Source organism: Crocuta crocuta, unplaced genomic scaffold, assembly GCF_008692635.1.
Source record: "Crocuta crocuta isolate KB4526 unplaced genomic scaffold, BGI_CrCroc_1.0 scaffold564, whole genome shotgun sequence".
NCBI lineage: Eukaryota > Metazoa > Chordata > Mammalia > Carnivora > Hyaenidae > Crocuta > Crocuta crocuta.
In genome coordinates this window covers 661,155-676,095 of record NW_027533010.1, presented here as the reverse complement: position 1 = coordinate 676,095, position 14,941 = coordinate 661,155, and the positions used below count along the sequence as shown (strand labels likewise).

Here is a 14,941-nt window from a genome sequence, read left to right as displayed (position 1 = left end):
ACTATTTTACACACACACACACACACACACACACAGTTAATTCTCATCTTATAATAGTTCCTACCAGCATTGAATTAGTGAATGCAAAACCATAGTTCCAAGCCGAAATACAAAGTTAAGTTTCTAATGATCCTCTGATCACATTTTTGTTGACTAGTCAAGACATGGCCTTGTTTGGCGTTTCTGTTTAAAAATGCCTGTTTAATATATACTGTTGATTCATTAACACTGAACTCAGGGACAACAACAAAGCCTCTAGTATTTTCTCTAGAAGGCCCATCACAGCCTTCTTGTGCTTAGGGACACTAAACAGCACCTGGATACTAGGCTGAGGAGCCATTTTAAATAGAGAGATCATCACCAATAACAAAATGCAAAAACCTGGCATTAAATAAACTGTTAAAAGGAAACCTATTTACAAGAGGTGAAATAGAAAAACAGAATGTCAACAGACTCAACCTCAGCTGGGAAATGTTTGGTTTCTCACAATTTTTTGAGGCTCTGAGCATGCCTGTGAATGATGCCTGTGAATGACCATAAAACAGAGTACTGATTTTAGGGGGATGAATAAATTTTAGCAATTAACAAAATTTGCAAATACAGAACCCAGGAAGAATGAGAATTGACTGTACATATGTATCCACATACAAATACATGCATATTTATATTTTACATATACCTTGACTTAAAAATGAAATCTGCAGACTAAAAGACTAGTAGATGAAAATCATCCACTTAAAACCGTAAGTTTTCTAGGAACCTATCTTCAGCATGGGTTGACTAAGCTATTGTTTCCGTTACCACATCATGAGAAAATGACTAGATAGATTTTTACACTTTGAAAGGCTGGTCTGGGATGGCGTAATAAAACATAGGCTGTGGATTTACACGGATTCTGTTTGTGGGACCTTGGGAGCAGCTCAAAGACAGGCAAAAAATCCCTCAGAGCAGCTCTAAAAGGTACAGTGAGGGACCAGCCAATCGCAAGAAACCTGCCGTGTATGCTAAGATATTATGTATGGGCAGAGAGTTTCAAGTATGAGGCCCAAATTCAAAGTCACAGGGTAACTGTAATTTCCAGAGTTGCTTGGGATCGAACTTTTTTTCTATTACGTGAAAACTCTTCTAAGGTAGCTTACAATGAATACAAAAGGGATTCATATGGGGATGATTCTCCCAAAAAAGGAAGTCACTCAGGGAGAAATTCTCATTAAGAAAATGCTTTCTTGGGTGAAATGAACACACTCAACCTTAAGTGTTGTAGAGTCCTTATAGTTAACTATATCCAAAAAACTGTGTGATGGATTCCATAATAATGTGGGAAATATAGGCAGGCATCCATATTAACTCCTTCATACAACTTATTTTGACCTGAGACACCTTTTTAAAAGAGGCTGTGGCACTGTCATGTCCTCAGCTGCTATTACTGGAAAAAGGAACGAAGATTTTAAAACAAAACACTATTTCATCATTATGAACACAGTTTGTTCTTTACTCTTCTATTCAGAAGTCCACTTACCCATCTTTTTTTTTTTTTTTTTTTGAGATTGGCTAGGTTTAACAGTGCTTAACATTCTAGGAACTTGGCTAATGACTTTCTAAAAATAATAAGTAATGTGAGTGGGTTTTCAATAGCACATTGGGATGACTGATTAGTTCAGCTGGTTTAGCATCCAACTCTTGATTTTGGCTCAGGTCATGATGTGACCTAAAATCAAGCCCCACATTGGGCTTTGTGCTGATAGCAGGGAGCCAGCTTGGGATTCTCTCCCTCCCTCTGACCCTGCCCTGCTTGCATGTGCATGCATACACTCACTCAAACTTTTAAAAAATTGTTAAAAAAAAAAAACACAAAAAAAAAACAGCACAATGTACATCATAATCCCTTTAAAACAGTCACCTAAAATGAGGAGGCAATCTAGTTCTAGAATAACTGACAAAATCCTTTTAGAATCACTGACAAAATCCTTTCAGAATTTTTTGGGATTGGATTAGCAGCATTATCAACAATAGCCAAGCTATGGAAAGAGCCCGAGCGTCCATCTCCTGATGAAGGGATAAAGAAGATGTGGTATGTATGTACAATGGAATAATAGTCAGCCATCAAAAAGAATGAAATCCTGCCATTTGTGGGTGACATGGATGGAGCTAGTGTATTATGATAAGCAGAGTAAGTCAGAGAAAGACAAATACCATACGATTTGATTCACATGGGGAATTTAAGAAACAGATTAACATACGGGGGGAGGGGAAGCAAACCATAAGAGACTCAATGTTAGAGAACAAACTGAGGGTTTGTGGAAGGAAGGTAGGTGGGGGGTGGACTAAATGGTGATAGGTATTAAGGAGGGCACTTGTTATGATGAGCAGTGGGTGCTCACTAAATTTTACTCCTATAATCAAATTACAGTATATGTTAAACTATAATTTAAGCAAAAATTTAGAAGAAAAAGAATTTTGGGGGATTGTCCTTTACTAAATTAATATAGTGACATGAGTTTAAGTATCAATGGTGATGGTTCCTTCTGAAAGTATGTATGATTTTCTTTGTTGTTGTTAATGTATTAACACCAAAAGTCATCCAGAGATAAGTACAGTGAAGAAGTGAAGAATACATGGATAACATATATGTTTTTTGGTAGAAATAACTTTTTTATCATTTAGTTGGCTCTGAAGATAATTCTGAAAGCACTAAAAAAAAATCTTTTGAGCAAAATACCTAGGAATAAACTTAAAGAGGTGAAAGACCTGTACTCTGAAAACTATAAAACACTGATCAAAGAAACTGAAAACAACACCAATGGAAGACAGTTCATGCTCATGGTTTGGAAGAATAGTTAAAATGTCCTACTATACAAAGTAATCTATAGATTTAATGTGATCCCTATCAAAATACTAACAGCATTAATCACAGAATGCCAGCATTTGCATGGAACCACAAAACACCCTGAACAGCTAAAGCAATCTTGAAAAAAAAAAAAGAACAAAGCTGAAGGTATTAAAATTCCAGATTGTAAGATACACTACAAAGCCACAGTAATCAAACAGTATGTACTGGCACCAAAAAAGACCTACGGGCCAACAGAACAAAAGAGAGAACCCAGAAATACACCTATATGACTAATTAATCTACAACGAAGGAGGCAATAGACAATGTGGAAAAGACAGTCTATTCAAAAAATAGTGCTCTGAAAAAGCTGGACAAATACATGCAAAAGAATGAAACTGGAGCATCTTACACCATACACAAGATAAATTCAAAATGGATTCAAGACCAACATGTAGGACCTAAAAAATAATAAAATACCTAGAAGGAAACATAGGCAGTAATCTCCTTCATACCTGTTTTAGCAACATTTTTCTAGATAGGTCTCCTGAGGCAAGGAAAACAAAAAAAAAAAGAATAAATGATTGGGACTACAATAAAAAGCTTTTGCAGAGAGAAGGAAAACATCAACAAAAAAGAACCTATGAATAGGGGAAGATATTTGCAAATGATTCTATCCAGTAAGGGGTTAATATCTAAAGTACATAAAGAACTTCTATAACTCAAGACTAGAAAACAAACAAAAACCCAATCAATTAAGAAATGGGCGGATGTGAGGGCGATCTGGCTGCGACATCTGTCACCCCATTGATCGCCAGGGTTGATTCGGCTGATCTGGCTGGCTAGGCGGGTGTCCCCTTCCTCCCTCACCGCTCCATGTGCGTCCCTCCCGAAGCTGCGCGCTCGGTCGAAGAGGACGACCTTCCCCGCTAGAGGAGGACCGTTCCTCGGTCAAGGGTATACGAGTAGCTGCGCTCCCCTGCTAGAACCTCCAAACAAGCTCTCAATTAAGAAATGGGCGGAAGACCCGAATAGTTTTCCAAAGAAAACCTACAGATGGCCAACAGGCACGTGAAAAGATGCTCTACATCACTCATCATCAGGGAGATGCAAATCAAAACCACAATGAGGGATCACTTGATACCTGTCAGAATTGCCAGAACCAAAAAGACAGGTGTTGGTGAGGCTGTAGAGGAAAAGGAACCCTCGTGCAACTGCTGGTAGGAATGCAGACTGGTGCAGCCACTATGGAAAACAGTATGGAGGTTCCTCAAAAAATCAGAAATACCGTATGATCCAGGAATTCCACTACTGAGTACTTACCCAAAGAAAATGAATACACTGATTGAAAAGATATATGCACCCCGTGCTTATTGCAACATTATTTACAACAGCCAAGATATGGAAGCAGCCCAAGTGTGTATCAGCAGATGAGTGGATAAAGATGTGGATATTTATATTTACATATAAATATATATTATATAGAATGTAAGATTACTCAGCCATAAAAAAGAATGAGGCCTTACCATTTAGAGCAACATGGATGGACCTAGATGGTATAATGGTAAGTGAAATAGGTCAGGGAAAGACAAATACCATATGATTTTTACTCATGTGGAATCTTAAGAAACAAAANGGAGAGGTGTGTTGGGGGGGGGGCGGGTGGGGGGATGTGGATGAAATAAAAAGAGGTACATACTTCCAGTTAGAAAATAAATGAGGAATACACTCAGTAAGACTGTAATAACATTATGTGGTGACATCTGGGGAGTATACTTACTTGGTGAGCACTGATGGTACAGAACTGTCGAATCATTATGTTGTATACCTGAAATTAATACAACACCGTTAATTATACTTCAATTTAAAAAAATGCTAAAACAACTGCAAACTAAATAGCTTGAAAATGGCAGCACTGCTAACAAAAAAAAATCTATTTGGGCCATAGAAATGTACAGATATAGAACTAACTTAACAATACCCCACTGTTAGGTTAAAAAATAAAGATTAGCACTGTTGACGTAAAGTTTTATGCACTTTCTTCCAGATGTGGCTGAAGCCCTGCAAGAGGGCAGATATACCAGAACGACCAAGTTATGTTGCTCCATTGTATAAGACAAGTGAGCGGAGGGGAACATTATCCACCACTGGTCATTCTACCAATTTTGTGATTGCCATGACTCTTCCCTCAGATCAACCCATGGAACACTGGATTGGACGGGGTGTAGCATTATTGTGTCAACTTAATTCATAATCAGAAGATGCCATTTCTGTGTTCCAAATTCTTGTTAGATGGCTGAGTAGAAAATAAAACAGTTTAGATCAATTTCACTAAAGCTGTTATCAATTATACATTTGTGTGCAAATGCAATCTATATTTAAAATGACTCATACTTCAGTGAAAGGAAATGTTCTGAAATAAAGACTAAAGAAAACACACTGGTATATTTGCTCTTTTTGAATAACTTTATTTTGGGAGAGTTCCATAAGCATTAGGAACATACATAAAATGACACACCACTGTTGACAATGAAAAAAACAGCATTTGATCATTTCCAGCTTTATAAATTTTTTTAAAAAAATGATTCAGTTACAACAACAAAAAAAAGGTTTAGATATTTCAGCAAGTATCACCTTGCAGGACCATAATCATATTTAAGCCACTGACTTACCGTTAATGGAAAAAATTCACACTGCATCTAGTTACTATTGTATTTCTACGCATAATCACAGCTGATTGAATGCAATGTGATTGATATACACCAAAATTCATATGGATGTCACACAGTGACAGCATTGTACAAGTAACATTAATGACCTCCAACAAACACATGTTAAATTAGACTGGTCAAGCTAAATGGAATGTTGGAGCCAAACAGAAATGTAGTGGAATTCAGATTGTCTGGTAAGACTTGAAACTATACATCAGAATGATGTGAAAACTAAATACTGGTGGAACCCTAACAAAATACTAGCAGCAACTGTTACAGCCCTCTTAATACGTTTAAAAAAAATCTAGCAAATGAAGATAATGTAATACCATTTTTGAGAGAATATAAAACTTTATATACTTCAGCAGAACCTGTTTGCTTTAAATCAGACCTTTAAAGACTGGGAGTATATTCCAGCTGTTACTTTTCATAAACGTTTAAAATTAAGCAGATTTAATGCTGGAATGCAGAATCTTCCGTGGGTATAAAAATGCAAAAGTGAACTAAGTATCTTGGTTCAGAAAGCAAGATATTTTAATCACTCGAAGTTGGCAGTACTAAATAAAATAATAGCACCTTTTAACTAGGTTGCTTGAAGGGCCAAGCAATGAGATGAAGGCTGTCCTACTTCGGTGCCCAATGCTGAAGATATTCTAAGTAAAAAAAAAACCTCCTACTTGTTACAGGAGGCCGCGAGGAAAGCCAGAAATAATTTTTTCAAATTCAGGCACAAAAGAAGGAAGTAACACCTAAGGTTCCTTGCTTATGGCATACAGAAGAAACACTGGCAATACTCAATACCTAAAGACCTGTGCTGCTCTTGAAGTTTTGTTTCTTTGTTTAAAGTTCATAAAGTAAGAGGAAAGGGGCTGAGGAAAAGGAGGAAGACTAAACAAAAACACGGTAAATGGAATGGAACAAGTTTGGCTCTTAAATATTTGAACAGTAAGATTTTTACAGCAGCCGCACTGGTAGGAGCCAAGCAGATTAAAACCAAGCTGCCCGCACATAGTTCAAATACAGTTTACCTGGCATGACTGAAGACCGTGTGGCACAAGACGTCAACAGAAAGCTACATGCAATGTGACTAGTACTACAAATTATTGGGTCAAAATTCAGGATAAACATGGCTTGCACTTCTCACAAATCACTCAATTGTGGTAGAACAGGGTACCTATAAAAGAGACCAACCCCTATCAGGCACCAACAGCATATCTTGGCACAAAATGATTAAGTGATTTTAGCGGAGTTATTTAAGTGTATCTTCCAAGTCACTCGGTACCACGCCAGCCATGGTATCGATGGCGATTATCCTCAGAACCATTTTAACTGGCGTACAGATTAGGACATGGTAAACGTGGGTTTTCTGCCTTACCTCACTGCCAGTCACAGCATGTGCTCTAGGTTCCAAAGCCAAACTGGTAAAGCAATGCATATACATTTTGAACTTAAGCTTCCCAAATAACTAGTTAGTACTGTTAAAGTAGAACTGAATATGTAGATCATGTTTGGGTTCTTCTTTGTTCTGATATTTCCTAGAGGGGTTACACTTTGAATGAAAAAACATTTTACCACATGCTCCAACTCCCTACCCCCACCAAAAATCCCAAAACAAAAACAAAATTAAAGTTTGAAAGAAAAAACACCCAAACACCAAGTATAATATTAATACAAAGAACCATTATGAATCTTTCATTAAACTGAAGCTCACACAAACATACAATCACAGATTTCAGTAGTTTAGGCTGCAAGTTTAAACACTATGCCAATATATACAAAAATAGTAACTCTAGATTCAAGAATAAGGGCTTTTCCCAAAGCTAAATTCATACTCTAATGCAGCCTGAGCTTTCCTCTAGTTCCTATAGCCTACTTTATGCAGTTTCAAAACTGTATCAAGTTGATCCCCATTACCTTATGTATATATGTAACTGAATTAAAGGATGCTACAATTCATGTTTAGCACAAAGAAAAGTCTGCCCCAAGTCCATTTAAAATATTTTTAAAGTTTAAGTGATTTTTTTTGGTTCAATTTCTATTTCTGCATAGCCACAGAAGTTTCTACTACCAAAGAGACTACTTTAGTGTTTATATGATTATTCTTTTAAAAGTCTTAATCAAACCTACATCAACATTGGTTCACGGAGTCCCATTTTCTCCTTTCTTTAGCACAAGCTTTGTATTTTTAAAAGACCCAGGGAAAAGCAGTACTGAGCACCAGTCTTTTGCGGTTAGGCTCAGACCTATGGAACTTGTAAGTAGTGCAAGCCACTGACTTTTCTTTGAGCAAAATGTGCGCACAGCACTAGGAACAGATGCACGGCGGCATGGGAACAGTCTTGTAATCCACAATGGTGACGTGGAATGGTTAAAACTGGAGGTCAAACACAATCTTGTCTTCGTAGAGGGCAATCACCAGCATGATGGCAAACCCAAACAGCAATCCTAAATTCTGAAGAATGAACTGGCCCACTGGACAAAAGCCATGTTCTTCATTGTCACCATCACCATGCAACATTTCTGGAAGCTGGAAAAACAAAACAAACAAAAAACCCCAGATACTTACAAGCAATTTTGTATAATATTCTCCATTTTTTAAACATTCTTCTAGTTTAAACTAATGGATAAAGCACAACCACAAATAAAATTATTCAACATAACGCTAGCCATAACACATACCTCAGTCAAGCACTGACAAAGTTCATGCTCTAGCTACCTAAGTAAAGACTAAATCTGTTACCTCCTCAATCCCAAACGAATGCACATAATATATGCATTAGCTTTTTTTTTTTTTTTAAGTGTTTTATTTATTTCTAGGAGAGAGAGAGAGAGACAGCGTGAGCAGGGGAGGGCCAGAGAGAGAGGGAGTCACAGACTGAAACAGGCTCCAGGCTCCGAGCTGGCAGTCAGCACAGAGCCCAACGCGGGGCTCGAACCCACGAACCGCGAGATCATGACCCAGCGAAAGTCGGACGCTTAACCAACTAAGCCACCCGGGTGCCCCACATTAGTCGTTTTTTAAAGTTACCATCCACTGACCTTGTCAGTTCTGGCATTTACTTTATGCTAAAGTAGAAGACGACTTACTATTGCCAATAGCTACTCCAAAAAGACCACCACAATTCCCACATTTACTGATCTTAAACTCACTGAGAACCTAATATTCTTTGGTGGGGGGGATAGCTAATTCAAAACTGTTTCATTTCTTCACCCTTTCCTTTAAAATTCTCATTTTCAACTGCACATGACAACAAGGACAGACATTTACAGATGATACCTAATTGGCATCTTTAGGCCCTTAAGCCATTATTGTCCTTCCAATAATAGAGGAAAGAGCCTATCAAACCTACCCAGAACCGCGCCCAGCCCTGCATGCTGCCTTCACAGTACACTCTATTTCTCCTAATGATGACAATTTCAAAAACCTGAAAGTTTCCAATACTTTTAAAGGCACAGCTCACTGAAGTTTATAGTTTGACTTCTAAAGCATAAGCATATACTATTACATTTAAGAATAATCCACAGTTCACAGAATAAATCTTAGGTCTTTATTTAAGTAAACATGACTTGTTAAAGAAATGCACATTATTATAAGCATAAAGTCTTTCCTCCAATGCCTAATCAAAATTGTGAGAGAATAGCTACTTCTACTTTTCACTTTTTCTGTTTTCTGCGTATTGTTTTTCAAGTTTGCAGTGAGTATCGTCAGCGTGAGGACACTGAGATGCTACTCTCTTAGACACTAAGCTTTATTCCAAACAATACCTTGGTGCTTTGGGGTTTAAGGGAGGAGAAATGTAGTATTAAGAACATAATGTCTGTCTAGGAAGAAACACCATTATTCATGGTTAAATAAGGAGTACAATGAAGTGAACTACCATATCTGACACCGCTATAGTATATTTAACAGTCTCCTGAGGGTCCTATTAAGAACCACTTCATGGGGGTCATCTGTGTTGTTCACAAGTCTATGGCAGTCGTGTGGAGGCCATTGCTCTTTTCCAGCAGAGTTGAGTAACTATGACAGAAACTACCACAAGCCGAAGAGCTGACTAACTATGACAAAGACTACCAAGCCTAAATATTTACTATCTGTCCCTTTATAGAAAGTTTGCCATACCCTGGATTCAGACTAAACCTGGCAACTTCCAAACCCATGGTTCTGGTAAGAAGACTATTTTACTAGATCTTTTCTCCTTTCCTCAAATTTTTATTAGAACAAAAACTTTTAACCCTGGCTTAACATTTAAGCATAAATAATATACAGGACACTTCACAGAAATATCCCCTCCAGAGAGGTACACATACGAGCCAGAAGAGGCACTGTGCCTTCCCCACATTCAGTTCTATCCCGAATACCCACACGCACGTTTGCTGATGGTAAGCACAGCGAAGGACCAGCCAACGCCTACTGGTATGGCCATAGGCAGCACTTCCAAACCGGTTGATGAACAGCTGCTATCCAAAGCCTCTTAAAACCAGACGGGTGCTTACACGTGGACACCCTAAAAGTACCTCAAGCCAAAACTCTGGTACTGCTGCTATCACAGTGGCTGACTATAAATGACACAAACTTACTCCCTATAGTCAAAGTGGTCTTTCTAAAACAAAAATATGTCATTGTTGCTTAACTCTGTAATGGTTCCTCAAAATTTGTAATTTAAAATTTACACCAAATTCTCCTCTTTTGTAGCACTGTGTATTGTAGGGCTGTTGTGATCTGGCCAACATCTGATGACTGTGGATATAATTTTTTAATCCATCTTTATCCATTTAACATTAGGAAAAAAATTTTCAGTGCCATTAAAACTGTAATATATATTGGGGCACCTGGGTGGCTTAGTCGGTTAAGCGTCCGACTTTCGCTTAGGTCATGATCTCGCGGTTCGTGGGTTCGAGCCCCGCGTCGGGCTCTGTGCTGACTGCCAGCTCAGAGCCTGGAGCCTGTTTCAGTCTGTGACTCCCTCTCTCTCTGACCCTCCCCTGCTCACGCTGTCTCTCTCTCCTAGAAATAAATAAAACATTAAAAAAAAAAACAAAACTGTAATATATAGTTTTCCCTCTTAGACATTTAGGGTATTTCCAATGTAACTGTAACATTATAAATGCTACCGTAAAAAAAAAAAAAAAAACACTTCAATACAGTTTTATTTTTGTTTGCTTGCTTATTTTATTAGCAGTAGTCACGTTGGGTTATTTTCTCTAGAATACAGTCCCAGGAGTAGACTCACTGGTCAAAGGAACGATGCTATTCATTATTCTGCTTTCTCATATGCCCCTTTCTCTGCTTCTAATAAACTCTTTTACAGTTTTTAAGACTCAGCTCAGATCTCTCATTCCAGAAAAACTTCCCTAATTTTATTTCCCAATTTTTTAGCCAACATAGTTTTACAAACATGGTCCACTACTCTATCGTAACCTGTTATTAAAAGAATTCTAATTAATGGATAGTTTTCTCCTTCATTTGACTAGTCCTTCCTATAAACATTCTCTTGTTCTTTTTATATCTTTAGCTTCCCAGTATAACAATTAGCTCATTCATCTTTTAATCAACTAATTGTGAACTACTTCTCTAGCAGTAAACAAAATACTACCAAAAATGCTTGCCATCTCAGAATGAGTATCCATGTGGTGCACATGAAGAGCTCAAAAAAATAAGTAAAATGTTTAGTGTGTTATTTGTAGATCAAGATAGATGTTCAAAGGAGAAAAAAGTAGGGATAGAAGATGTAAAATGTTGGAGCAGCAGATGGAAGTTTTAGATGGGATGACTCACAAGGAAGGAGAAAGCTGGCCAGGAGACTATCCACAGGCAAACGATTCCACATAGAGTGACTGATCAGCAAGAGCCAGGCCCCTGAGGGAGAGTGTGCCTCCTGGGGAAAAGGAGGCGATGAGGTAAAGTTTAAGAAATTAGAGAGGGAGAGGAAATGCACAAGGAGCTACTGAAGAGTTTGAACCACACAGGTGACATGACTGTTGACCCAGAATGTCATGGACAGGGCAACAGCAGAAGCAGGGAGAAAGTTAAAGAGAAGAAGATGGTGGTGGCAGTAGACGGGGTTTGGACGTGGAGCCCTCCCAGGATGGGCCCGAGGTAGGGAGAACAGAGAGAGTTGAATCAAAGAATGACAGTCAGGGTTTTGACCTGAGCAACTAGAAGAATGGAATCATCATTTATAAAATAGAGAATCCTTCAGGAGTTGCTGGTTCAAGGAGTTAAGGCTGGCAAATCTCAAGAGCTGGGATCTAAACATAATCAGCTTGCACTTCTGTTCATAGATTCAGGGAAGCAGGTAGATAGATTAACCAAGTTAAGGAAAAGGTCTGCTAAAGATGGAAACATAGGAATTATCAGCCCAATAACTATTCAAAGCCATGAGACTAAATGAAATTACCTAAAGGGCTTTCACCAAATTTTACAGGTAAGGGAGAAGAGAATCAGAAAGCAAACTGAGAAAGAAAGGCCAGGAAGGTGGTAAGCCAGATGGTGATGGCATAGAAGCCGACTGACAGGAAAGCATTTCAAAGAGAAGAGAATGAGCAACTGTCACATGCTGCCAAACAGAGATGGGAGGGGGTGAATGACCACCAGACTCAGCAACATCGCGGTCAATGGTAGATCCATTGACCATTGACAGGAACAATCTGGCACAGCAGTCAGGGAGAACATCTGATAAGGCTAACCTCAAGAGAGAAGAGAATTAAAAAATAAGAAAGGGTAATCTGCTATATAAGGGAAGAAAAAGGGGGTTGAGGACTAAAATGGAAACTAGAGTTAAGAAAGTCCCTCTCTCCTACCTTTTGAAGTGAGGAGTAACACCAGGTTTACATGCTCACAGGAATGATCCAGCAGAGAGGGGGAAATGAACAACACGAGAGAATTTAGGAGAATTTCAGGGAGTTAGTGAAAAGGAGACAAGTGTCTCATCAAAGAACACACAGATTTCTCCAGTGTAACAGGAAAGTGAGGAAACAGAGATACAGGGAAAGGAGAAGAAATGGTGATGGGAAGCTGTGGGAGGTTGTCTCGATGGCTTCAGTGTTCTCCATGAAACAGGAAGTAAGATAATCAGCTGAGCACGGGGACAGGAAATGAGGTTAGAGTCTATGAAAAGATAGGGAAATGGTGAACTCTAGGTACAGAATGTAAATAGGTTTTTGTTTAATGTTTTGATTTATTTTTAAGAGAGAAACAGAGCACAAGCAAGGGAGTGGGGGGAGAGGGGGAGGGAGGTACAGAATCAGAAGCAGGCCCCAGGCTCTGAGGTGTCAGCACAGAGCCCAGCGCGAGGCTTGAACTTGTGAACTCTGAGATCTTAACATGAGACAAGGCCAGCGCTTAACTGATTGAGCCACCCAGGCGCCCCATAAGAAGTTTTTATTTTTTCTTTCATTGATATTTTCTAAATTTTCCATTATAGGTAGGCATTAATTCTGTCATTAAATTTCAGGTTATAGAATTCTGAAATGAGACTATCTAACAGATCCTACCAGGAAGGAAAGGGAACATAATATCTAAGTTAAAAACAAAAAGTAGGGGCACCAGGGTGGCTTAGTCGGTTAAGCGTCCAACTATTGATCTTGGCTCAGATCACGATCTCATGGTTCTTGAGATTGAGCCCCCACTTAGGGCTATGCACTGGCAGTGCAGACCCTGCTTGGGATATTCTCTCTCTCTCAAAATAAATAAATAAACAAACTTAAAAACAAAACTAATCAGGGGCGCCTGGATGGCTCAGTCGGTTAAGCATCTGACTTTGGCTCAGGTCATGATCTCACAGTTTGTGGGTTTGAGCCCCGCATCAGGGTCTGTGCTGACAGCTTCAGATTCTGTGTCTCCCTCTCTCTCTGACCCTCCCCTGGCTCATGTTCTGTCTCTCTCTGTCTCAAAAAAATAAACTATTAAAAAAAAAGTAATCAAATTGTTAGTTCTGCAATACACTAACATATTTAAGATATAAAGGTAAAATTAAAACTATTTGCTAGTGTTTAGATATATTGTTAGATAAAAAGAAAATAACACAAATCCCTAGGAAAATACACCATTTTCTCCAGAAGTATTTCTTGTTTGACATAAAACAAGCTCAAAGAATTATTTTATTAACAAAAAACACACCAAAATATTACAAAATTTTAATGGTATAATAATTATCGCTAAATATTACTTATGGTTACTTTGAATAGTAATGTCGTTTGGTCAAAAATTTTCAGCATCTCAACTGATTTTCAAAGAGAAAATCCTCCTATTTGATGGTCTCTCCCTAATAGACTATTTAGGATTTCAAACGTTTTAAAATGGGTTCTATCATCTAAGACCGTCTTTCAAACTATATCCACAGATTTCTTCCATTTTTGGAAGGTGCACTCTATTTACAGATTTAGTATAACAACAAAACGATAAAATATCTTACCATATCCACCAAGGCGACGTAAAGGAACATGCCTGCAGTGATTGCAAAGATCCAAAGTGTGATGTTATTGGCATACTGACCCACAGCTGTGCCTATCAGCATGCCTATATAAGCCATCATGGCAGAGAGCAGGTTGTAGACAATTGCTTGCTTTACAGTCATGCCAGCTTTCAGAAGAACGGCAAAGTCACCTGCAGTAAAGACACAATGTGAGAGTTTTACAACCACAGGATTTTACACATTTAAGGGAAAAAAAACCAGGAAGCAAAATTAAAGACTAATATAGAAAGATATACCTTTAATAACAAATTTTATTATAAAAATCTATTTTTTACTTAATTAAACCTAGAGATATATGAAAATTCAAAGGACTGCATATTAAAAATCAAAGGTCAATTTTCTATAGAACATGAAATGTAAAAATTTGGGTGGCTCAATTGGTTAAGCATCCCACTCTTGATTTTGGCGTAGGTCATGATCTCAGTCGTGGGACTGAGCCCCAAGTAGGGCTCTGTGCTAGGTGTGAAGCCTGCCTAAGATTCTCTCTCCCCCTCTCTTTCTGCCCCTCCCTGCTCACGCACTACTCTCTCTCTCAAAACAAAAACAAACAAACCAAAAAAATCCAAAAAAACAATTTAAAAGTTTTTTTAAAAAATCAAAAACAAAGGGCAACTAGGTGGCTCAGCTGGTTAAGCATTTGACTTCAGCTCAGGTCATGATCTCACAGTTCATGAGTTCAAGGCCCACACTGGGCTCTCTGCTGTCCACACAGAGCCTGTACTGGATCCTCTGTTTTGGATCCTCTACACCACCCCCCTCTCAAAACTAAATAGACGTTAACAAAAAAATCAAAAACGTAGAAAAAATTTGGTCACTGCTCTTTCCGTGAGCAACAATTAAAGCTCTCTGCTCTGATCTCTGCCCCTTTTCCAAAGAAAAATGGACTAAGAACGAACAGAGATAACCGACTGTAAGTACCCTGTATGCTG

The 14,941-nt window shown here is 38.4% G+C and overlaps 2 protein-coding genes across 5 annotated transcripts in view; one reads left to right on the top strand and one right to left on the bottom strand.

The window, feature by feature from the left end:
* Positions 1-5,257, top strand: part of DNAH7 (dynein axonemal heavy chain 7) — a 245,938-nt gene extending 240,681 nt beyond the window's left edge. The window contains exon 65 of the mRNA XM_077745812.1: positions 4,875-5,257. Within this exon, the coding sequence (XP_077601938.1) occupies positions 4,875-5,081 (207 nt within the window). The 3' untranslated portion in view covers positions 5,082-5,257. The remainder of the gene's footprint in view (positions 1-4,874) is intronic.
* A 17-nt stretch (positions 5,258-5,274) lies between these two features.
* The window catches only part of SLC39A10 (solute carrier family 39 member 10), a 142,410-nt gene continuing 132,743 nt past the window's right edge, over positions 5,275-14,941 (bottom strand). For all 4 annotated transcript variants that reach the window (XM_077745809.1, XM_077745810.1, XM_077745811.1 and 1 more), the window contains 2 exons: positions 13,953-14,143; positions 5,275-8,065 (listed from right to left, as the gene is read on the bottom strand). In XM_077745809.1, the coding sequence (XP_077601935.1) occupies positions 7,907-8,065; positions 13,953-14,143 (350 nt within the window). In that variant the 3' untranslated portion in view covers positions 5,275-7,906. The remainder of the gene's footprint in view (positions 8,066-13,952; positions 14,144-14,941) is intronic.